Raw genomic sequence first — 25469 nt, 5'->3', positions numbered from 1 at the left:
GCCTCAACAGCTCCCTGGACTGTCAGGAGGATTTGTGAGGTGAATGAGTTTCACATGCTGTCTAACATCCTGAACAGAGGAAAGACATAGCTATTACCAGTGGTTGAGGCATTGTCTAGATTCTTCCCTTTTCCTATCTGTTAGTATGCTATCACCTGCAAATAAGGGATGACCCCCATATGTCTGAAGTAATCCATACATACATCCTCTCACAAAACAAGAAGTCCAGAGGTGGAGCGTTTCCGGGTTGGGTAATTCCATGGTTGAACGATGTCATCCAGAGGCCGTGTATCCACTCTGCCATTCTCAGATGTTGGGTGACTCAGCTCAGGATGACACCACACTGGCTGCAGCAGTCCCAGCCGTGACATCCTCACCACACCCCACACTAGAGGCAGAAGGAGACTCTGTCCTCCTTGTATTTGTTCTTAAGATCTAAGAAGCCCTTCTGGGGATCCCACCCTCACCCTTGCAGGCCAATCTACAAGTCTCATTGGCCAAAATTGGATGTCATGTTCCTTCCTAAGCCAGTCGATGATAAATAAAACTACTATAATTGGCTTATGCTAGATAAGATCCACCCTCCTGGGGCTAAGAATCCTTTCATCTTCCTCCCACTCACCCCCCCCCCCCAAACGAGGCACTGCAGAAGGTACAAAACACCTGAACAAAATCAAATTTCTGTTAACAGAGAAGGTCAGAAAAATGGTTGCTGGGTAACCATGTAGGATGTCTTCAACACTGTCTCGTCATTTCCAGTCAGTCACTGTATCTCCTAATTCCACCTCCAGAATAGTTTTTAAATCCACCCTGGCCTTTGCCCTGGTCCCCAACATCTCTTGTCTAGACTGTTGATTCCTTCTATCCTTGTCCCAACCATCTGATCTTCCCTTCAGCCATCAGTCAGCTCTTTATACAGTTGCAAGTCTGAGTAGACCATTTCCTAACTTAAAGACTCTTAAGACTCAATTCAGATGCAGCCACCTCTTTGAAGACGCCCCAGATGTTTTATTTATGGCTCTCATAGATAGCCCCGATGAGGCTGGTCTTGCTTTTGAGCTCTTTGTATATTTTCTATGCTTCCTGCTGTCTTCTCTGTTCAATACAGTAGCATTGACTACATGTGGCTATTAAACATCGGAAATGTGGCTGGCCCAAACGGAGATGTGTTGTAAGTACAAAATATATTCTGAGTTTCAAAGATTTAGAACAATGACCAAAAAAAGAGGGATGTAAAATACTTCATTAATAATTTTTAAATTGATTACGTGTTGAAATGATAACGTTTTGAATACATTTTGGCTAAATGAAATATATTAGTAAAATTCATCCACCTGTTTCTTCTTAATTTTTAATGTGATGACTAGAATGTTTCAAATTATCTATAAGGTACACATTTGTAGCTCTCATTGTATGTTGGTACACTAGACTGTTAGCTCTTGCAGAATAGGGGCTCCATCTTATTTATCTATTATTCATCACGTAGCTTTCCTTCCCCATTTCAGGGTCCATCAGAATTGGAATCTAGTCAAAATACTTTATTTGGTTAAAATAAAGTGTAAGACAACTCCATTTGCAGATGAAAGAACACAGGATGATTTCATGTTATTTGACTGCTGTTTCTGGATTTCTGATACATGGGTTTCTTTTCTCTGTTCTAATTAGTCTGAAGCTTTTTAAATTTGCCAGGTACTTTCTGTTGTGGTTATTTCTGGGCACTAAGTTGTTAGGAATTAATCCAAATTGAAAGAAGAGAAACTAGAATTTAAAGACTTTGATTAGGTTTGCTTGTCTCTGTTAGTTTTCATTCTGTCTTACTAGACATTCCTCAACAAATTATATTTTATGCTTTGGAGGTAGAAGTGTCTCCATGACTACAACGTCCAGAATATTTTAGTTATTTTTACAGTTGTTATTAGGAATAAAGATGCAGACGTAAATTACGCTCTTTCTATTTAACTCCACTGAATTATAGCTGGCAGCTGCTTTTTTTCATGGATAAAAGAATTATATTTATATATGTGTGTGTGTGTGTGTGTGAATATATTTTTAAAAATTATGATATTCTTAGCCAGGATTATTAAGAAAACCAAAAAAGTTAACATATTCTAGAAACATTTTAGGAGGAAATCTGTTTATAATGGCACAATAAAATCAGAAACTTTTTTTATATTCCACGAGCAGAAATGAGGGAGTTAAGTTTTGTAGTTATCGTAGCCAAAAAATGCCATTGTTTGATGGAAAACATCCTTTTTTTTTTCTTGAGAAACGTCTCGAGAATTTACAGTTCTAATTTGGAAATAAATACTATCTATGGTCATAAATCCTGTGCTGGGGACTATAACAGGCTTATTGGGTGACTATTTGGTCAAAGGTTCAAGCAGCCTTTGAAAGCGGAATCCTGCCTGCCGCTCCCTGCCTCTGGGGCCTGCTGTCCCCTTGAATGAACAGAAACAATCATGGAGTCCGTTATTTTGTCAATGGGACTGCTTTAATAAGTGCTTTTTGCCAGGTCTTGTGAAGAGCATTGTTTCCTTTGGCTTTGATCTTGTCTTGGCCACTCAGAAAAGCTCTGCCCCAGGGACATGTGGATGCTGGGAAGTCAGGGTGGAATTCTGGGCCCTTCTCTTCCATGGAGTTGGTATCCCAGGACTGCTGGGTAATTCTTTCTTTTTTCTTCAATTTTTTTTCCTTTCTTTCTTAATTTGTTTCTTTCTTTATTTCTTGTGGTAAAATATACATAACATGGAATTTATAATTTTAACCATTTTTAGGTGCACAATTCAGTGGCATTAAGTACATTCACAATGTTGTGTAACCATTACCACAGTCCATCTCCAGAACTTTCTCATCACCTCAAACAGAAACTCTATATACACAGTAAGCGCTAACTCCTCGTTCACTCCGTTTCTCCTAGCCCCGGTAACCTCTCTTCTACTTTCTGTCTCTCTGAATTTGACTATTCATGCAATATTTGTCCTTTTATGGCTGGCTTATTTCACTTAGCATAATATTTTCAAGGTTCATCCATGGTCTATAGCATGTATCAGAATTTCATTCTTTATTAAGACTGAATAATATTCTGTGGTGTGTATATACCACATTTTCTTTATCCATTGATCTGTTGATGGGCGTTTGCTTTGTTGCCACCTTAGCTATGTGTGGTCTTTAACAGAGCATAAAAGCATGTAATGACACTCTGGCCATTTCTGCATTTGAATCCATTTTTTATTAAAAAAAAAAAGAAAGAAAGAAACCCAGTCTGCCTTCCCTGCTGAAAAAGAGAGCCTGCTGTATGGGAGGATGTCATCTCTACAGTTCAGATTTCCCAGGGCCAAATGCAAACACCTCTCAGAAAAGGCAGCCCTGCCTCATCGCCTGGCAAAAGATGAGATGCAAGGCTGCTCACTTCCCACCATCCACACCTAGGCAGGAAGGGCTGACGTTCTGACAGAAAGCTCCAGCTGAGCACTATCTGGTTGCTAACACAAGAAAGGGAATTTTTAAAAAGGGAGTGGAAGCATCCCTGTCTCTAGAATGGGAACATCTTGGAGGATTGCATATCGCCTTTGTTAGGAGAGTGAAGCTTCTTTTTGGTGTGTGTGGGCTACCATTTTATTCCATGAGGTAGTGTTAGTTGATGTTGTACCGAGACCTGGAAATATCCAAATCCTGTTCTGCCAGTCCCCTCCTCTTCCCACTGGGAACTATAAAGATACAGGCCTTGGGAAATCAAAGCACTTCTTATTAGCTGGACAACCAGGGCAGGCCTCTCCACGGATCAGGTTGGAGTGGATGATTTAGGCTCGAGGCCCATGCGAGGCCTCCACCCTCTCAACTCAAATTTCAGCATTACCACCATCGGGCAGCTAAACTGGAGCGGAGAGAGTCATTGTAGTACCTGTAAGCAGAAGGGATGGGGGAGACAGTGCCAGAGATTCCTGCTTATCTCTAGAGCCAGCTGAAAGCGAGAAGCAGAGGGAATGTACTGGACCTGAACAAACTGTAATCCTTGTTTTTGGCAAATTTGTAACCTGGAAACTTAACCCAGTGACATTAGTGCTTCCTGAGGAGTGGCCCGAATAGAGGCAGAGGGAGGGCGCATCCTTCTCCTTCCCCATGTACGTAAAGGCATCTTAGGTCTGTTTCCTTCATAACAACCACGTGCACCCCACACACTCATGATCACTATTTTGCAGGTGGCAAAACTGAGGAGCTGAGAGTAGCCTGCCGTATTCTTGAGTGGCAGAGCAGGATTTGGACCCTGATCTGTTGGACACCGTGGCCTATGATCTAATAGTTATTCCATAATATTCCTGTTGTCAAGCTTGAGGTCCACAAGGCCCTACAACACTTGCCTCAGCTGGTCCTCTTGTTAATCCTGTTCAGCAAATAGACGGGGATTTCTGCGACAGGTCAGTTCTAGTAATAAGGCTTGGTTCTTTTGGGAAGCATTTCTGCTCATGGAGACCATCCATTCTGCCGAACCATTCATAAGGCTTAATTTAGAAACAATTGAAGTGATTATAACAAGAAAATTGTTTTAAAAGAAAAAGACAAATGATCTTATTTCTGGATAATGTAATTATTTTCAGGGCTTCTTTCTAATCAACAGTCAAAAGCCTGGTTAAAAATGAATGTCAGAGGGCAAAGCAGCAGCTTTGAAAAGTTGGATGGGTTTTTTTTAAGATTTATTTTTTTATTTAAGTAATCTCTACACCCAACGTGGGGCTCGAACTCACGACCCTGAGATCAAGAGTCACAAGCTCCACCCACTGAGCCAGCCGGGTGCCCTGGAAATTTTTCTGAGGAGACTGTAAAAGCACGCGGAGTTCAACCCACAGAGCTGACAGGATGCTCACAGTTACACTGACGCCTGGCATACGAACACACACACACACATGCACACACTCCAGGGTGAAAGGAGCAAAGGAGACCACACGCACGTTACACAATGATTATACTGTGGCACCAGGAAATCTCACACGCCCCCTCCAGGTGGCAGGAGCCCTCAGGCCTCCTAGAGCCTTGGTCACCCTCACCCACCTACCCCAGGGTGCTGCACGGATATGTGTGCTAAGACATATAAAAGGCCAGGAAACACTGGAATAGGAATACATGGTAAATAAAAATTCTCACAGGTAGTTTCCCGGCCAAGCCTGACCTGAACAATGGACTTATATGGTAGATAAACTAATGAAACAGGATCCCTGCTCAGCCTGAAACTCTGATTGTAGATTTCTTTAAACCTTGACAGGGAGAAGCTTTAAAAAAAAAAAAAAAAAGGTCTTTTAAAAATCTGCAAACACTATCTGTCTTGCTAGAGATGGAGACCTCTGTATTACTTTGGGGCTATTTCTTTGACTATGAAAAACATCCAAGTGAACTTTGAATTATGCAAATGTGAAGCCATGAGTCTTTTTGGAAATGGAGATGTTTAACATGCTGTAGTTTCAAGAAACTAAAAATGTTTTCTCTCTTCTTTTTTTTTTTTTTGCTTTGGGAAGGGGTGGGGGTGAGGGATATTCTGGCGAGACAGAGCTGGGGTTCCTGTCTAGGTCTCTCCAGAAAGACCATCCTCCCAGCTACCGTGCTATGTTGCCTCGAGTGGTGAACACTGGTGGAAGGGGGGTGTCAGAAAGAAGCCTGGATGGATGCAGAGGGATTGGGCTGGAGTCCCTGAGGAGGATCATGAGGACCCTGAATGCCAAACATGGTGGGAGCTGAGGAGGGAGAAAGGGGAGATAGCAATGGGGTGATGGCCCCGGGGACTGAGCCTTGATCGGTCTTCGAGCCTTCCACCAACAAATTGTTTTCTCCTTGGAAGTCACACGGGGGACTTCCTCTAAGTCAGTGCCATGTGCTCTTTATATCTCAGGGCTTTTCCACCTTCTCTCAGGAGATAAGTGAGGATACATGCTCCAAGACTCTAAGCCACCTCTGTGATTTCCTGTCCAACACCGTGGCCCAAAGGAATCCTCCTCCCTTCACTGTTGTTATTCCAAGTACTGGGGGGTGGGGGAATCTTCATTCACCCTATTTGCAGTTCCTACCCAAGCAGAGAGGAACAGGTTTCACCCAAAATTTGGTCATGAGATGCTATATTCAGAGCTATCCTGCAAGCTTCATCCTCAGGGTGTTTTTACAATTCAAATCTGATATCATGTCCTCATAAATCTATAAAGAGATTAGTTTATTGTCATCATTTCCTCTGGCGTCTGGGACTAATGAAAACAGGCTCAGAATTTGTAGCATCACTCACAGCTCCGTGTTTTTTGAGGGAGTCTGAGGACTGAGGGGCAGGGAAGGTTCAAGAGAAAAGCATCACTTTCTCTTTGTACTCACCTGGTGCACTGCCTTGTTCTCTTGTGACTGTGAAGCCACCTGAACCTTTTTTAACGAATAGGCTTATAGGCAAAATCCCATCATTCTAACTACCCCTGAACCCAGTGTCACAGTGAAAATGACTCCTACCCGCAGTGCTTCATGGGTAATGCATCACTGGCTTGCCTAGATTATGCTCCTTGAGTGTAGAGACTACGTCTGTGATGTGAAACAATGGGGTTCTCAGGCTGACCAGCCGACGTGTCTGCCCTGCCATGCCATCCCATTTGAATCCATCTGTGCTTTGAATCCACTGTAATATCTTGCACCGCTCTAGGTACACAACACATGCTTAGGAAATTCTTGTGAAATCATTCAAAGGGAAATGGCATCTCCAGGAATGAAGACATTGCTCTAAGCTTTTGTATACTCCAGCTCATAGCTCTCAATTTCACTCCAGGAATGGTGTTTGTTCTAACTTTCCAATCCTATTATTTGATCTATTGCAGACAGATTTAAATGTTTAAAGGTACACCTTCTAATGCATATGGAAAGCCCTGTGATCTAAAGGAAAGAAATGATTTAAAGTACATGCATACCATGGTTAAAATTCAGATTTTTAAATTTTTATTTTTGGCTTTTTGGTAAAAATGAATCTATTGTGGTTGGGGAAGATAGACAATAAAATTAAGGTGATAGTTTATTATAAGTGTTAAGGCAATCAGCAAAGTAGAGCAAAAGGTGTTAAAATTTTTACTGGGAGGTAAGGGAGGGCGCCACTGAGAAGCGGACATTGGAGCAGATCTGAAGCAGGTGAGGAGGGAGGCATGAGGATATGGTGGGGGGTGGTAAGTCCCTAAGGGCCATTACAACTAGTATGTCTTGTCACGAGGGTTGGATCTGAGGGCCCTCTGATTCCAACACCCATGTACTTAACCATTGTGCTTTGTCACCCCTCCTATGAAAGGCGATCAGCCCCAAAGAGGGTCTGTTGTATTCTGGGGGACTTTGTCTTTTCCTTAGCTAGCTTATAGTGACTGTATTACCATCCAAAAAATGCCTTGAGACCACTCGGTTTCCTAGGCAAAACAAGAGGTAAGAAGAAAGCCAAACCTAATACCATTCCTGATAAACTTTGGCCCTAGACAAGGAAGATACCAGCTCCCCAGATATTCTTAGTAGAAGAAAGATTCACTTCACTGACAAGTCCATACACAGTAGCTTTGGTCACTACCAACTGAACAATCGCCAGGAGTATTTGCCAACCACCGTGCTATTCACCTAGCGTCAAAATGTGTGAATATCCCAGCTGTCCTCACTTCATGGAATTCTTAAAAGTGACACAAGCAATGGTCAATGGGAAATAGGCTCAGCAGAAGGAAACCATCAGTTCTTGAGCATCTTTGTCTGAGCCTGCTCTGATTCCACCCAAACCCCACTTAGCCCTCCCCAGCCTCAGGATAGAAGACCAGAGAAAGAAACAGTGTCCTCCTCTCCATCTGCTGCTTCTCTAATGGGACCTCTTCCTTAATTTCAGGTTAGAATAATAACTTCCATGCAGGGAAAACACTCAGCCATGGGAGTCTGGCAGGAGTCCTCTCTGGGTACAAATCCACAAATGTCTGTCACATTTTGGCAAATGGTCCCAGGGAGGGGAGTCAGGTTGGAAGCTAACAGTAGTTCTCTTATTTTCTTCCCTCATGTGACTGTTCTGCTCTTGTTTTTCTAATTCTCCATTAAAGCAAGGGGGAGAGTGTCCCCAAATCTGGAAGGCTCATCTTTGTAAACAATCCACTGAACCTTTATTTCATTTAGATTAATAGTGGATGTGTACTGAGCACCTGTTGGATGCAAGACACAATGTTGAGCTTTTTTCTGGGTTCACTGGGACTCCTTTTCTCATTTAGTCCTTCAGACAGCCCCAGGAGAAGGTGTTATTATGCCTACTTTCTGAAGAAGAGTGAGACCAAGAGAGAGGTCAAATGACTTCCCCAAGGTCCCATAACACGGTACTATAATAAAGACTTCAATTTTGTTTTTCTGCTGGCAAGTCCAATTCTGTTTCCACACACCCTGCTAGAGGATGCAAAATGTGCAAGAGCTTAAAAGATGCAACTTCATAGTCTTCCTGTTAGCCTTCTCACCTAGACGTTTGTTGGATGGACAAACATTCATATTTCAGCCATGTTGGCCAGGGTAGAAAGTGATCGATTGGTACGTTCCAGCAGAAGCAGCCCTTCAAACACCACAGGTGATGGAGCGGGGATGTGGAGGGGTGGGGGATGGGAAGGGTGCCTCTGATCCTGCAGGACTTTGTCATAATAGTTAGCTTCTCTGAACCCCTTGTCCTTTGGGTAAAACCAAGGTATAATAGCCCTCTCACCAACTCTATAGCAACATTGTGAAAATAAAATATTAATGCAAACTGCTTTGAGCTGCAACCAGAATCCCAGATTCCCTTCTTTTTCCTATCCCATGTAGGATACTATTTTTTTAATAAGAATATTCATGCGAAGCCAGGAAACAGTAGATGTTAAACACATGTTTGCTGAATAAATAAAAAAAAATAATTATGAACTATTCTTAGACTGTATGGAGGGGCTTGTAGCAATTAACTAAATGCATCTGTGGCCCCAAGAGGATTTCTAAAAACAGGGAGTAGCACTCCTCTGGTACTTCCGGCTGCTGGTGAAGTGGTGAGGCCCGGATCCCTGTAGCTGACCTATTTGTCCTCCTCAGCGCATGATGGCTTACTGTTTTGCTTCATTGTCTTATCAAAACCCAAGGTAATAATTCCTCTCTTTTAAATGAGAGGATATTTAGTGCCTTTAGTTAAGTAGACATTTCCAGTGATCAGAATTCCACAGAAGTCAGCCGTGGTAGGGTCTTAGCCTATGAGAACCCTGGAGGAGTGTTGAGGACCCCCAGAAGTCCCCCCATTTTCCACCACGGCAGCCGGCTCTGACCTGGCCCCTGGCCCCGAGGCAGCCCAGACAGGCAGGTGTGATGGCAAGGGGACATCTGCAAGCCCTCAACTTCAGGCACTCCAACAGTCTCTGTCTTTGAGACAGCTCTGTAGTTTCTGCAGACCTGGAAGGTGACCATTGTACGGCCCTTGGCCACTTACTAGGGCATGTGAAGCATACAATGTAGGTTCACCTCTAATTGGTGGCCATCCAGGAGGGAGCGGTGGGGAGTCAGCCAAGAGCTGGACGTGAAGTACCAGGGAGAGGAGTGAATGAATGACTGAATGAAGGTCAGGAAGGAGCGTCAAGAAACAGAGCACTTAGGGTGCTGTTTGGACAAAAGATCTCCTTAGGCCAAACCAAGAGAGGGGTCATTTCCATGCTCATGGTCATGCACTCTTGAAAGAGCAGGTTGAGTGTGCCCTCCGAGGTGCTAGAAATAGTAAAGGCTACACTCTTACGTGTGTGCCTGTAACACGGGCAGCCCGGAGGGGCTGGGGTGGAATTCCCCATCCAGTTCCAATGCTTCTTCAAGTCTAATCCTCGCTGGTGTGTAAACTCTTGCGAAACACACGGTTAGGATGTAAAGGCTCCAGAGGAAAATTTCTTGTTGGAGAATTTCTAACGGAGGGTCTAGAGATCATGGTACTTATCAAAGACATCAAGAACCTCTTTGTAATATCTATTACTCAGGGAATCCGGGAACCAGGACTAAGGTAAATGCCAAGGGAATAAAAAAAAAAGCAGAATCAACCTAAATGTCCATCAAGAGGGATTAGTTAAACAAATATTGTGCAATGGAACGCCAAAAGGACTGTAATGCTCACATTAGTAACCACTCTGTCAGTTACCTAATTCAATGCTTGGCTCAAGGTTAGTGCTCAGTACTGTCCATTGAATCAATCAATCAGTGAAAATTCAGCAATTTATTTTTTTATTATTTTTTTTAATTTATTTATTTGACAGAGAGATAGCACAAGTAGGCAGAGCGGCAGGCAGAGGGAAAGGGAGAAGCAGGCTCTCTGCTGAGCAGGGAGCCTGATGCGGGGCTCGATCCCAGGACTCTGGGATCATGACCTGAGCCGAAGGCAGCTGCTTAACCGACTGAGCCAGCCAAGCGCCCCGAAAATTCAGCAATTTAAAAAGATGAGATACATCCACATGTATAACATGGAAGAATATCCACAATATACTTTTCAATGAAAATAAAGGTTAAAGAATAGGATAGTGTGGGGGCGCCTGGGTGGCTCAGTCGTTAAGCATCTGCCTTCGGCTCAGGTCATAATCCCAGGGTCCTGGGATCGAGCCCTGCATTGGGCTCCCTGCTCGGCGGGAAGCCTGCTTCTCCCTCTCCCACTCCCCTTGCTTGTGTTCCCTCTCTCGCTGTCTCTCTCTGTCAAATAAATAAATAAAATCTTAAAAAAAAAAGAATAGGATAATGTGATCCCATTTGTGGTTGGAGTGTACAGATTTCATTTATGTGCATTTAAATGTTTAAGAGGATGTATATAAATAAAACCGTCAATAGTGGTTATCTTCTATACAGTCATATTGGATCACGGCGAGTGTTCGTGTTCTAATTTCTATATCCCCTTATTACTTACAGTTTTTACAATAATGATGTATTACTTTGGTAAAGAGCAAAACCAAAAATGCTATTTCCATTTTGGGGAGGGGGTTGTTGTTCAATAATGTTCTATTCAGATTCTATTAGAAATATGTTTTATTGGCAGTAATAATGGAAAAGAGAACTTAGACAAGAGCCCAAGACCAGGCCCTCTGCAGTCTGAAATGCAGAGTCTATAGAACTAGAGCCCAGATAATTCAGAGACTGTAAAGCCTACTTACCTGGAGAAGACCAGCTGTGTCTCCTGGGCTTTCCCACACAGCCCGGGGAAGGCAGCAGGAAGAAGGCTAGTGAGCCTCCTGCTCGCTGCATTTGTGTAGGGCTTCAGTTCTCATCTCAAGCCCTGTCACCAAGGAGAGCAAGCACCAGGCGTGTGACCAGCCGTCAGTCAGAGGTGTGGGGTCAGCCTGCCCATCCTCATGGGGAAAAAGGCCTCTCTGCATGCAGTAGCCGTGGGACAGGCCCGGAAGGTGACGATTCTCCAGGCGATGTCAGCAAAACCACCTTCGTGAGGCACTGGAGGTGGTAGGAAATAGGTCTCAGCAACTCTTACCAGAGGCCAGAGGAGAGAATATTCTTTGGGCATCATGAAAGGAAGTTAGTGAAATTGTTATATGACTTCAGTTCTCCCTCTTTAATATTTTAATTCTTCCTTGTATGCACCACTGTTTTATTTCCTAATTTGTCCACTATATATAAATATATCAGTTTATATATAGGTTCTCCTTTTAAACGTCCACTAAGAGACGAGCTCCATTGAAGAGAAATTTCTGGAGCAGTGTGCTCTTCAGATTTTCCTGTAGTCCTTTTTTTCCCCCCAGTAAAAATCAGGGACAACTGACCTAGAAATGAATTTGCTGGATTTTAGCCACCTACAAAATTCAGACGTCTGCAATATCTGATGCCGTAGTAAATGAACACTTGGTCCCATGCATCTATAATTCTTATCATTTCCGTTCTTATATTTTAGGAAACTTTCTGGTTATGTTTTCATAATGTAGACATTCCATCGGTCAAAAATTCAGAGCAACTCTTAGAGGACAAGGTCACATGTCCCAGACAGGCGCACATTTTAATCAACCTGGTCTCTTTCTGGAATCACTGCGGGCGGGGTCTGTGTTCCTTGTTGCGGCTCCACCTGACTTCAGCTGCTAGCATCTTGCAAATTCCATTTTAGGAGCCCTCGGTGCAGTTTGCATTGAGACTTTTCTGAAGTTAGCCAAGCTTTCCAGAGTAAGTTGGACTTTGCCCTGGAAAATCTCACTCTGGGCTCTCAAGAATTAACTCATGGAGTTTGTGGAACTGGATGAGGAATCACAGGTCCAAGATATAAAGAAGGGAGCACCTGTCTTCCAAAGGAGTATCCACCACTCACCATTTCCTTTCCCTGGGGTGTCATTTTTAGGAGCTATTCCTTTTTCTCTTCGTTTTAAATGGGAAGTTGACTTTATGTTTTAGATTCCTGGTCATAGTTCTTTGCTGGTGGTTTGGTGTCTTCTTATCCTGTATATTTTTCCTTTCTCACCTGTGGTCAGTATTAACCCCAGATTTATGTTTTGGACCCTGGGAGACTGGATATGACCAGAATAAGTTGCAAATTCCACACTGCCCATCCCAGAGTAAACTACTAAATAACAGAATGCCGATGTCTCACAGAATTGAGGTGCTTTTCACTTAATGAAATGCAGCACAGATTCAGCTAAAAGTAATATATATAGTTATATAAATAGTTATACATTTATAAGATATAGGATATACCTTTTATATATATATTTAGTAAACATATATTTTTATACATGTTATATATATTTAAGATTTATATATAGGCATATAAACTAAAGGGTTGAGATATATTTACTACTTAAAAGTCTTGTTCAAGGCTCTAAAGCAAAGGCCCTTAGAGGTAAAAGATGGGCCATGTGGGAGGCCAGGGGACCAGGGGCACAGGGTACTGAGAGATGAGTCAGAGGTGGCCCCGGGCTGCTTACACAGAACCCTGGAGGCCCAACGGGGAAGTCTGGATTTTATTCTAAGTGTGTTCAGAAGCGCTTCTAGAGCTTGAGGCAGAGGAGTGACATCGTCTGTTGTGTGTTTTTAAAAGGTCACTCTGGGGAGCCGTGGGGAAGAGACTGGGGCAGGGTGGGGGTGGGGAGAGGGGTGTCCCAGTGGAGAGAGTGATCCGGAATCCAGGGATGGAGATGGTGGCAGTTTGGACCGAGGTGGTAATGATGGAGATGCTGAAAAGTCAATGGATTTGAGACAGATTTGGGGACAAAAGTGAAAGGAATGACAGAGGAGTCCTAGGGCTTTGGAGTGGGCGATTGGATGGCAGGTGGTGTCCTCCACAGGTGCGGGGCAGGTGTGGGGAGCACCCAGGGAGGGAACCAAGAGCCAGTTCCTTCTTCTGTTCTGCACTGATGCTTTGCAGGTGCTCCCTGAGCTGGGCATGGAGCTCGCAGCAGGGAAGTGGGCAGAGTCAGCTTTGTGTCTTCCTGCCGCCTCACGGGCCTCCTTCTCGTTCTCCTTTACTGGCTCCTTCTCCTCCCTCCAAGTCTATGCGTCAGAACAGATAAGGGCTCACCGTCCCCTTTTCTCCTTTACCCACCACCACTGACTTGGGGCTTTCATCTAGTCTTTGGCTTATAAATATTGTCTGTATGCTGATGACTCCCGAATGTATTCTCTCCCTGGACCTCTTCCTCTAACTCCAGACATTGCCCATCTAGCTACCTACTTGACATCTCCAGCTGGGTATATGCTGGGCATCTCAGAATGAATACCGGCACAGAAGCACCGAGAGCCATGCCCCTGCCTCGCCCCAAAGCCCTGCTTCTGCATTTTTCCCATTTCAGGGTCAACTTCATCTTTATAGTTGCTTAGACCAGAACCTTGGAGTTATGCTGGACCAGTCTCTTTGTTCACAAACCATCATCCAATCCTGTGGACTCTCCCTTCAAGCTGTGTCCAGAATCCAAGCCCTTCTCACCTTCTCTGCTTACTGCCACCTTGGTCCCGGTGCCCTTGGCTCGTGTCTGGGTCCTTGCCACGGCTTCCCAGCTGTCTCCCTGCCTCTGCGCTACCCTCGTTTGGTTTACTCTCAAAGCGGCAGCCAGAGAGTTCCCGGTAGAATATAACCCCAAATCCTGCAATGGCTCCGTCTCACTCAGAGTGGAAGCCACTGCCCTTAGCGTCTCCTATGGGTCCCACGTCACCCGGCCCTTGTTACTGTTCTGGTCTCATCCGCTTTCCTCCCCGCCCTCCGCCCCAGCCGCATCCCTGACCCCCTAAGCCTGCTCCCCATCTAGACCCTTCTCGTTGGCTGTTTTCTCTGCCTGGAATAGCCTTCTCCCAGTCATCTCCACGGCTCCCTCCTTCCCCTCCTCTCTTCCTTTGCCAATGTCACTTTCTTAATGGGGCCTTCCCTGGCTTCTTAGCTAACATTTTGACACCCACCCAGCCACTCCTGGCATTCCCCAACCCCCTTCCTTCTTTACTTTTCTCCGTGGAACAACTCTTGACAACATTTCCCTTATTTATCTTATTTATCGTATGTCTCTTGCTACTAGACTGTCAGCTCCGTGAGAACTAGGGTTTTGTCTGTTCCCTGATGAATTCCTGGTGCTGAGAGCCATGCCTCCCTCCTAGGAGACACTTAGCACCTACTTGTGAAATGAATGAGTGCTAATAGGAGGTTGTCTCCTCTCTCCTAACTGCTTCTTTCTGACTTTTTATGGAACTGTCGTCTTAACTTCCATCTGTGCTTTGTCCACGGGGTTAGTAGGACGTAGGGGCAAAACCAGGGGACAGCCAAGTGCGAACGGAATTTACCATTTGGCTGCCTCGTTCCCAAGCTGTGTGACTTGGGATAAGTCGCTTGGCCTGAGATTTCATTTCTTTGCTTATAAAACGTCCTGTCTATCACTCAGGGTTGCCGTGAAGTTTCAATAGAATGATGGATGAAGGGCTATCAAGGACAAGATGTGGTTTTCATTTACCACAGCGTCTGGCCCAGCCTCAGCGCCAGAGTTTTATGCACATGACTGTCTCATTTAATTCTCACATCAAATCAGTGAGATACAAACTCGCACCGCTGAACTCATTTTATAGATAACAGAACTTAGGCGCACCAAAAAGTTCAGTGAATTACTTAATACCCAAGAGCTAGTCAGCAATTCAGACAGGCTTTGAAACCAAGCATTTTTATTCCATGGCCTGAGTTTTTCCCCACTATGTTCTACTAGCACAAAGTTAATGCTTTAATAACCAAATGGAGTAGTGAAAAGGATTTGACCTGACGTGCAACTTTTGTCTCCCGACGATTTTTTTCTGGACTGCTAATGAACACAGCATTTCCCTGATGGTATTTTTATCCCCTCTTCACCTCAAACAGGCAGAAATTCCTGTCTTTCAATAGAAAAAGGTATTGTCAGGCATTCCTCTGTCTTTTCCCTCCTCCCCCCAGGGAAAGAAACGCTATCATACGTCCCCTGAGATTTCTGTTGTACAGTCTACCAAGTCCAGATGATTTTCTCAAGTTCAGACATCATACTTGGTAAAGTATTTGTAATTATCTACGGAAACACATTCTGGACTCAGTTGCAAACACGGCTTCCCAAATCACTTATTCCATGCTCTTCTGCCTTGTTTGTGTTATGGCCTTTCTGTGCTAATGAATTTGTAAATGTGGTTTAATTACTGTTTACTGAAAAACAGCTACACAGAGATCAGTCTCAGTGGAAGACTTAGCCAAAATGTTGAGGCAGTTTGTTTCTAGTGCAAAAACAGCTAAGAAGTGAGAAGCACATTTTAGACATTGGGAAAGGAACTTAAGTTTAGTTTTGAAGAAACAGTGTTGTATAGACCCAGAAAAAAGAAATCATTCTTTAAGAGAGTAGATCTAAATATCAAAATAATATTTTTTTCTTAAGGCTGGGCACATGGTGATTTGCACAGAACCAAAGTATAGGGATGGTGATTTGATTGAACACCACACCAAAGAGCTGTACTTTAAAGAGCCCCCCAAAAGGAAAACCTGAAATTACTTGTAAATTTCATAAAAATGTTCCGGAGCTCTGGAAAGCCATGTATTATGTATTACCTCATGTTTCTGAATTCTTGCCTCAGGCAAATTGCCAACTTAACAACTAAATGACAGTTTCGAAATTCTAATACAGACCAGCCTCTCTAACTTTGCTTTTCTCCCTCCAGAAAAAAAAGGGACACATGAGGGAAATGAAAGTTATTGGAAGGTTCAATTTATAAATTGTGCTTCATTTGGAGCTGTAGTTTAGTCTTGCTCTTGCATAAAATGGTGTTTGCCTGATTCTGCATGAAGAGGGGACTTCCTGCCCCTGTGGCTGTTGGTCCTGCTAATAGGACCTGTGCTGTCCTCTCTCCACCCTTTCGGAGGGTCCCTGTCTAGGAAGGGGGTGGGGCGCGGAGCCCGTTCTGCCTCCAGTGCAAAACTCAGAAAACAAAATCAGTCAACTTGCCAATTACTAAGATTGCTTGGCATTTCTTGAACTATGGATAAAATGTAAGAAGTTTGAGCAGGGTGAGATGCAAACACCGCCCTCTAGGAATTTATTTTTAGTGGGGGCAAAAGACAGGCAATTCAATATAAGAGATCCCCAACTGGGGGGCGGAGCGGGGTGGGGGGCGCGACCAGGTAAAGGGGGTCAAAGGTACAAACTTCTAGTTATAAGATAAAAAAAATCCTACGGCTATGATGAATAGCCAGGGCCTCATCGCTGTAGTGGAAAGACTTCTTTTCTGGGAAGATTATTACAGATTTCCGTGTTGTAATGATTCATCTGTCTATCGGTCGTTCCTTTTTTCATTAACTTACCAAGTGTTATTTATGGGGACCAGAGAGGGAAAAGTAGTCCCAACAGAGACTCCGTCTGAAGGGGCTGACCCTGCAGAAGGAGGGAGACAGACATTAACAAATAAACACCAGAAGAGAAAATCTCAAAGGAAACTGGGAATCACGATTAAAATGGGGATGTGTGGTCTTTCATATAGTCTTTAATTTTCCAAGCTTTACTTTCAGGATTTTTTCCAATATAGGAAAAATGCAAAGTATAAATGCAGAGCCCCTTTATGAGAAGGGGCTGATCTTGACCGTGCTTAAATCATAAGACTTTGGAAATAGGAACTAAGCTCAGATATCACCTCCTCCAGGAAGGCTTTCCTGATAGCACCTATGTCCCCTTTTGGCTTGGGTATCCGCTCTATGTTCTCTCATCGTACCACATCCATTCCCTGGCAACTGTGAACTGAATAGCTAGTGTACTGTCCCCTCACTGTCACCACCATTTCTGAACTTAAACAGCTGGAGGCCCCTGAAGACGGAGGGGCCACATCTCACTCTTCTTTGAATCCGCAGCACCAGATGCATGCCTGGTGCCAGGTGCTTACTTACTTAATGTTGATGGCTCTGTGAATAGGAAGATGATAATTCTAGTTGTTTTTTTCCCATCTAACAAAAGTTGCCTTTGTTACCCCCCCACTATGTTAAGTTTAAAAACAGGTAATAAAAGTGTATATATTCTTGTTTTTTGAAATGTAAATGTACTAAAAACATATGTTAATAGTATATTTAGATAAGCATGCATATAAAAAATATGGAAGGACACACACCTAAATGCTAGCAGGGTTATCTCTAAGTGTTAAGATTTGAAATGTTGCTAACTTTTTTCTTTATGCATCACTGTGCTGTTTTACTATTTTACGATGGATGTGTACTACTGTTACAATAAAATATGAGGTTAATTGTATTTAAAAAGGAAAGTTTGGCCTCTTCCATAGGCATGCACGTAAGCGGTTTATGAAGCCTCATCTTTACCATCTGAAACCAATGCTGACAGTGAATTGACCTTGTGAATTTAAATAACCCATCTAACTTGGTAGCCTTTAATGGTATTAGATGGGTTTGTATTTTCCTCAGTCATATCTGTTTCATAATATTCAGAAGGTACCCAAGCAGCACTTTCCTGGGAAATATTCTAGCAATAAAACATAAATTACCTCTTTTGTCTCTCTCTCTCTTCCAGTTCTCCTCCTTAAATTTTCTCTGCTAATACTTGGATTGGATGTTAGAGCCTCAGACGTCTTAATGTCAGGCTAGACTAGACCTCTTGCAAATAGATGAGGCAGAACGAAGTAGCCAATTTCTCTGGCTCTGGCTCTCCCCCTCCCTCCTTTTCTCCCTCTTTCTTTCATTACAAATCCCTTGTTTTTGCATGGCTCTGTATAGAAGAATTATCAGTTTTCTGGTCAGTGCTATTTCTGCTCGGCATCTTCTGACTGCCTGTCTTTCTATCATTTTGTTTGGCTGAGTGGAAAACCAGACGGTGTTGTGGACTAAAAGAGTCTATTTCTTTTTCCCAAAGGAACAATCACAAATTATAAAGTGTGCCTCTGAAAAACAGGTCTAAAAATGAGACGTCTTCTTTTCTCTCTGCAGCTGAATTCTCGCTGCCAGGATGGGGAAACAGAACAGCAAGCTTCGCCCAGAGGTCATGCAGGATTTGCTGGAAAGCACAGACTTTACAGAGCACGAGATCCAGGAATGGTATAAAGGCTTCTTGAGAGACTGCCCCAGTGGACATTTGTCAATGGAAGAGTTTAAGAAAATTTACGGGAACTTTTTCCCTTACGGGGATGCTTCCAAATTTGCAGAGCACGTCTTCCGCACCTTCGATGCCAATGGAGATGGGACGATAGACTTTAGAGAATTCATCATAGCCCTGAGCGTGACATCGAGGGGGAAGCTGGAGCAGAAGCTGAAATGGGCCTTCAGCATGTATGACCTGGATGGAAATGGCTACATCAGCAAGGCGGAGATGCTAGAGATTGTGCAGGTACGTAGCCCTAGCCCCTGACAAAGCGAAGGGCGTGAGTCACAGGTAAGAACTGGCAGGTGCACCATCCAGCATGGGGCGGGTTGCCGACCGGTGCCATCTAGTCTTTGATTCGGCCTACCCAGTGTTTTTGGAAATGCTGAACCCATATTTCCAAACAGGAGATTACACATAAAAACGCAGATTGGTTGGCATCTCTTGAAAACTCAAATCTGGCAACATTGGGCCCCCATTCTTGCTTGGCCTAAGTCACCTGATTGCTTTGTGATGACCCCCACCCTACAGATGGATGTACACTCTTCAGCAAATCCTGCTCACTGTGGCCCCTCCATCCACCCATCCCAGTGACCTGCCCAGACCTCAAGCCTTTGGGGTTATAGCCCCTGGAGTGGTGTGTAATGATCAGTCTCTGACCTGGAGTTCAGACCCTGCCCCTTTCAGTCACCACCTCTGTGACTCTGACCGGCTTAATTCACCTAAGTGAGCCTCAGTGTCCTCATCTGTGAAATGGAACCATCACCCCATGTTGTGGGGTTAGTTCAAGATTAGATGTGACTGTCCATGTTCAGTGCCTAGCGCAGTGCCAGCCGCATGGAAAAGCTCATCATCACCACCATCGTTAATTTACAACTTTCTTAGACTCTTAAATAAAGGCAGGGATTTCTGGGCTGGCTTCTGTCTCATCAGAAATACAAACATTGTAGAATCAAGTCCTCCATCATTTTAATAGGAAGCAGTCCATTTTATTTCCCCAAACCACTCACCCAGAGTAAATACCCTGAATGGTACAGGAGAACGGGCCCTGGTGTTGGCCCTATTTTCCCTGTCAGACCCGAAGGGAAAGTGGGGAAGGGGCATAAGGAGTCATAAGTGGTCATGGCACCTACAGCTTGATTGGCAGTGACTGGGACTGGGAGGAACTTAGGGGGACTGAGACACAGCTCAGGGGAGGATCAGGACAGCTTCAGCTGCAGGCAGTAAAAAGGACTAGGTGGGTGGGCTGGCCATCACTCATCATCTTGGCAGGCGAATGGGCACAAGAGGGAAGCATCTGGAAGCAGACAGCAGACCAAGAGTGGGCATTCGGCTTCCTGGAGGGCTCATCTCAGAAGCCAGCACTCATTCCAGAGTGTCAGGGTTTCAAGATAGATCTGCAGCTCCCGGGAGGACAGGTGGGGGTGCTGGAAGGATCACAAGGAGACAGAGAACAATCCACTGCTGGTGAGGTTGGGAGGGGAGTCAGAGGGGCACTTGCTTTCAAGGAAAGAACCAGGGAGACCTGTTACAGAAGCTAAGGTCAGAGCCAAAAGAGACCCACATGACTGCCTTGTCCTCGAGCCCTTGTAGCTGAGGCCTGTGGTCTGCTCCTGGGCCAGGGGGCCTGAACCCGCAGGGGCAGTGAGAGGGACAGGTGCACACGGAGCCGGGGGCGGAGCAGGAATCCAGTTGACCTCTGTACTAGCAAACTCTCCCAGGTCTGCCAACTAGTTCTTTCTGCGGCTTTTCCTTCACCGGGAGCAGCGACTCTCTGAACGCGGTGTGTTAAATTAATCCCTCAGAGACAAAATCTTAAACAAGACTAAAGGATTTCTCCCCGCCCCCAAGGATAAATGTATGAAAAATATAATGTCAATGGCAAAAATATGGGCAGTATAGAAAAATATAAAAGCAAAAGAGAAGAATTCTCCATAATCCCACTCCACCTACAAAGAGAATCATTGCTATTAATTTTATAATATTAGCAAATGATATTTTCTGGTCTAATTTCCATGCATTTGAAAATGTCTAATTGATTTCATAATGTATATGAAATTTTGTATCTTGCCATTTTCACTTAATAATGCAAGCATTTCTCATGTCATAAAAACTTTAATAACGATATTTTAATAGATGCATAATAGTCATACAATATAATTTACTTTCTCTTCCTCTATTGTTGGATATATAGGTTGTTTCCAGGTTTTATTAATATACATGATACTGTAATTTTTAAATATAAAATAACAGATAATTCTTGTGCATGAAACTTTTTCTGTATTTAGGATTATTCCCTTAGAATGGATTCCCAGAAGTGCAATTACTGGGCCAAAGGGAAGGAGCATTGATTTCTGAGGTACTCGATGCTCTCTGCCAAACTGTTTTCCCAAATGCGCTCCCTGAGTGAATGAAGGGTGTGCCGCGTCATTGCACTTTTCCGATTTTTCTTCATCTTTGCTAATTAAACAAAAATTTAAATTTCAAAGGTGATTCATTTTAATTAGCTTTCTTTTGTCTCTCCTTTTTGGGGGGAGTGCTGCACTCTGACCCCGTGTCCTCTGCCTCACTGCAGAGAAAGGGGTGACTATGTTCTCCTTTTGAAGAGAATGACTTCCTAATTGGGATCTGGGGGAAAAAAATTCCTAGTAGCCACTGTGTTATCTCTGTTGAACATTTTTGTGCAGTTCTCCTGGCTGCCCCTGGTCAGGAGTTTGGTGGCCAGTATTGACGAAGATGTTGACCCGCAGTCAGGGAGAACCCTCCAGACCCCAGGGGCTTATGAACATCCAACCATTCAGTTAAGCACCTGCTAAGTAGCTGGCGCTGGGAATAAAGAGTGTGGGCAGGAATACAGACACTCGCCCTGGGCTGTGGAATTTGGTTTGCAAGGGCGGGTGGGGACTTTGCCGAGGATGCGCGGAAGGTGCTCGTCAGCACTTGCCGAGCCCTCGCCGACTTCCTCTGTGTTCAGCATGGAATGTAGGAAGTGATCATAGAAACGAAGGGCCATTCAGCCTCCCAAGACATTTTCCTCCACTTGTAAGTAGCTCAGTCCACTCGCAGGCCCACGGGAAGCTTCCAGGTCATCACGGGAAGGACTCGGAGTCCTTAATAAATGCTTATCCACTCAGGGTTTTTTAGGAGCCTGCAAATGGAAGCCTTGAGTCTCCTTCATTGTTTTCTACAGCACCGCACCCTGATGATTAATATTCATGACCGTGGGGAGGAAACCCTGCAGCCCCTTGAGGCAATTTCCAAATTGCCAATGAGATTAAATTAAATTTAGAACCCTTTTCCTATGAAGGGCTGTGTAACTCTATTCTGCTACTCTGCAAACTGACAGTTCGTGGATTCTCTCATTCTTGCGCTAATCCCCGGGTTGCAGTGACTCTGGATGAACTGGGATGTGGAGGATATTACCAGACTTCCCATTCTATTTTTTTCCTCTTTTCTCTCCCCACTCCGAAAGTGAAAGCACTCTAGGCCCTGTCCCTGTCCCAAGAAGCTGGGTACCTGTGTGCAGATTCTCTCTTTGGGGGGTGCGGGTTCTAGCTGGTCGGCGCCATCAAGGAAGGACCTCCGCTGGAGATGCGCGTACTTCAAAGGAGTCACTGTCCAGTGGGTTTCTGCTTTGTGTTTGGGTAAATATATGTTAAGGAGTGATGAGACAAGAGCAAGCTGTGGGCCCCAGAATCATTCACAAATGACGGTTCTATTTGTTAAAGTGAGTAAAACCTGCAGCTTGATGACAAGCACCAACATATAAATTCTTGGCTAAACTTCTGCTCCTCCAAGACACCAGAAATTCAAGCAATTTAATAAAATTTAATAAAATGCAACTTCCTGGTGTTCACCAACAGACACTAAAAACTGGTCAGGGCCCAAACAAGTTTATAATTAGGCTCAACAGTGGAGTGTAGTAATCCACAAATTTTCTAGTTTTTCTTCCCTGACATTGTTTCTTGTAGTTTAGCAAGTGTAGTGTAGCATTGGTATCCGCAGAATATTGTTTACAGTGACAAGCTTTGGTTTCTGTTGCAGACGCTAACGACACCCTGGGAGTTTCCTCTTGCTGATGTGACAGATTACCGTAAAATTCGTTGCTTAAAACAACACAAAGTTATTATCTTAACAGTTCTCCAGGTCGGAGGTCTGAAATCAGTTCTACTGGACTAAAATCAAGGTGTCCACAGGTTGCATTCCTTCTGGAGGCTTTAGGGGAAAATCTCTTTCCTTGCCTTTCCTGGTTTCTGGAAGCATTCCTTGGCTTGTGGCCCCCTTCCTCCATGTCCAAAGTCAGCAATAGTAGATTGATTGAGTCCTTCTCACACCAGCATTTCTCTGGGTATCTCACTTTGCTTCTCGCTTCCACTCAGAAAGACCCTTGTGATAACATTGGGACCAGCCCGTTAGGACAACCTCTCCCGATCACAAGATCCTTAGCTTAATCCCATCTGCAAAGTCCCTTTTCGTATGTAAGGTAAGATATTCACAGGTTCCGGGGGTAACAACATGCATATCTTTGGGGGGACTGTTATTCAGTCTACCACATATGCCAAAATGCAGTTATGTTCTTTTTTAAAAAAAATAATTTTGTGCTATATCAACATCTGGATGAACAAATAAAACCATATGCAGATTTATTTTTAGAGTCTTAAATGAACATTTTTACATTCACGTGTTTGTTTTTTTTTAAGTGACAAATTTAGGAACATGGTTTAGGCCCAGTATTTTATTAGCATCAAAACTGCCTCTCAGGAGTCGTAAGCCAGACAGATAACAGCTCTAACCTTTCCTCATGTTACAGCAGATCCTCTCCTCCAGGTGGGGGCCACAAGAGCAGGGAAAAGCCTTTCTGCCCCATGCAGCAACCTGTGAGCCCAGCTGGAGGCAGGTCTGCACGCCCACACCCAGCCCAGCACAGGGTCTGAGGAAAGGGCTGAGCAAGCGGGAAGGGGCATTGCTGATGTGGCCACGAGGGCTTGGATGTTCCCTGGGATGTTAGGAGCTCAATAAATGTTGGCTACCATTATTCTATCACAGTTTCCAGAGCGAGGACAAGAGGTTTTCCTGCTAAATAAAGGGAGGTCGTTTCCCAAAGGACAAGGTAATAGAATCTTCTATTAAGTTTTAAGTTAAATTTACCTAGTCAACAAAATTTATGTTCACAGAGAGGAGGGAGGTAACCCAATGAAACTCTCAATTGGTGGAACTCACAGATATTCTGGAACAGATGACTTTAGGAGTTCCTACCTTCTTCACCTGTTACCTTTCCTATCAAATACCAGCCCATCTGGGAATAACTAAAACTTCTGCGCTACTCTGATGCTCACAGGACTCTGATAAAAGAATGATCAGCTTTCCAGGAGAGAATGTGGTTGGCACCAGGAGTCTCCCAAGCCCGAACTATTGCCCTGAGCCCACAGGCAAACTTCATGCATTGGGACTCTTTGGGGAGGACCTGGCTGGGTTGGTTCTCAAGTTCAGGTTAGAGACTTTCCGAGAGGATATACACAGGCTGACGTAATGTTACCCAGAACAGTCCTCAGGAAACTTACTTTGAAAACTAGGTTGGAAATTTTCTAATTAGCCTATGTATTACTTGTATGTTAGTGATCGCTTCGAAAATATTGGTGTTCAAATAATTACTGTCTTGGAATTAGACTCTCCCTCCTTGTTGTGATTCAGGGTTAATTGGCATTTTAAATGAAGGCAGGGTGAACATCAGGACACCCTTAATCTATCTTTTCATGCCTTTTGAATGAGTGGAACCTGAGGGAAGGAGGTGACTGGGAATATCCTGGCGGCTCATCACAGAAGATTTCATCTCTGTTTCTTTTTAGCAGTATTGGAAAATTTTTTCCTCATTCCCTCATGTGATGAAAGGCACGCAAAACTATACAGCAGCTGGGCAAGGAGGAAGGAGGTGATGGTGGGGGCCAGGCAAACGTTTGCCCTCCAGGAGCACCAAACAGATGCACAGATTAGTCCCAGCTGGTTGCAAGATCACCAGCCAACTTGTGAGTGTCTGTGCCCCTCAGGACCAAAGTGAGGACCAGGAAAACTTCTTTACATTCTTTCAGAGCCACTTCCTGACTGGCACTTGCATTTTTTCTCCCGATCATCTTTCTAAATTGATGTCATAGATACTGTATCAATTTTAACATGTTTCTTGGAGACCTGAAACACTGTGCTCTTTTGATTCCACGGTGGGGGTGGGGGTGGGGAGTGGGGGATGGAACAAGAGCTTCTAGTCCATTTTGATATGGTCCCCGGGAATTCAGCTCCACACCCTTGCCTAATTCTCAGTTTTGAATGTGGACCACAGATGTGATGCTGGAATGCAACTTAGATTTCTTTCCTGGAGGAAGCTCTAAAGCAATTGCTTAGGCTAGTGACTTTCTCAAAGAACTAATCTTCGTGCTCGAGGTTGTGTTTGGTTTATCCCTTTCTTATTAGGGGATTAATCTTATGACAAGAGTTTAAGTCTTAGCATCGAGTATGCCATCTGGCGACATGAGTGAGGCGCCCCCCTCTGGCCGTTCCCTCCCCGTGGCCCTTGTGGATTCCTCTTCCTTCTTCTGCTCCCCGACCATGGATACTCCCGAAGCAGAGTCCCAGCGACAGCCCGTGTTTCCTCCAGAAGCCTCCTCCCCTCAGTGCTTGCGATGGGCTAGGCCTAGTGCTGAGGGCTTTCCACGCTGTACCCGAGTCCTAGGTCTGCCATAACAAATTATCATAAACTGGGAAGCCTAGCACAACAGAAATGTACTCTGTCTCAGTTCTGGAGGCCAGAAGTCCAAAATCCAGGTGTGGACAAGGTTGGTTCCTTCTGGAGACTCCTGGGGGTGGGGAGGGAAGGTAATCTGTTCCATGCCTCTCTCCCAGCGTTGGTGGTGATGCACCCTCCGTGTTCCTTGGCTCACAGCT

The 25469-nt window shown here is 44.3% G+C and overlaps 1 protein-coding gene across 5 annotated transcripts in view; it reads left to right on the top strand.

Annotated features, from left to right (window-relative positions):
* NCALD (neurocalcin delta) overlaps positions 1–25469 on the top strand; it is a 372435-nt gene that overhangs the window by 334565 nt on the left and 12401 nt on the right. For all 5 annotated transcript variants that reach the window (XM_032415658.1, XM_032415660.1, XM_032415657.1 and 2 more), the window contains one exon: positions 18386–18782. In XM_032415658.1, the coding sequence (XP_032271549.1) occupies positions 18405–18782 (378 nt within the window). In that variant the 5' untranslated portion in view covers positions 18386–18404. The remainder of the gene's footprint in view (positions 1–18385; positions 18783–25469) is intronic.

The sequence above is a fragment of the Phoca vitulina genome, unplaced genomic scaffold, assembly GCF_004348235.1.
Source record: "Phoca vitulina isolate PV1807 unplaced genomic scaffold, GSC_HSeal_1.0 scaffold18, whole genome shotgun sequence".
Classification (NCBI taxonomy): domain Eukaryota; kingdom Metazoa; phylum Chordata; class Mammalia; order Carnivora; family Phocidae; genus Phoca; species Phoca vitulina.
Note: the sequence above shows the minus strand (reverse complement) of the source record. Positions and strands in the feature narration are given on the sequence as shown.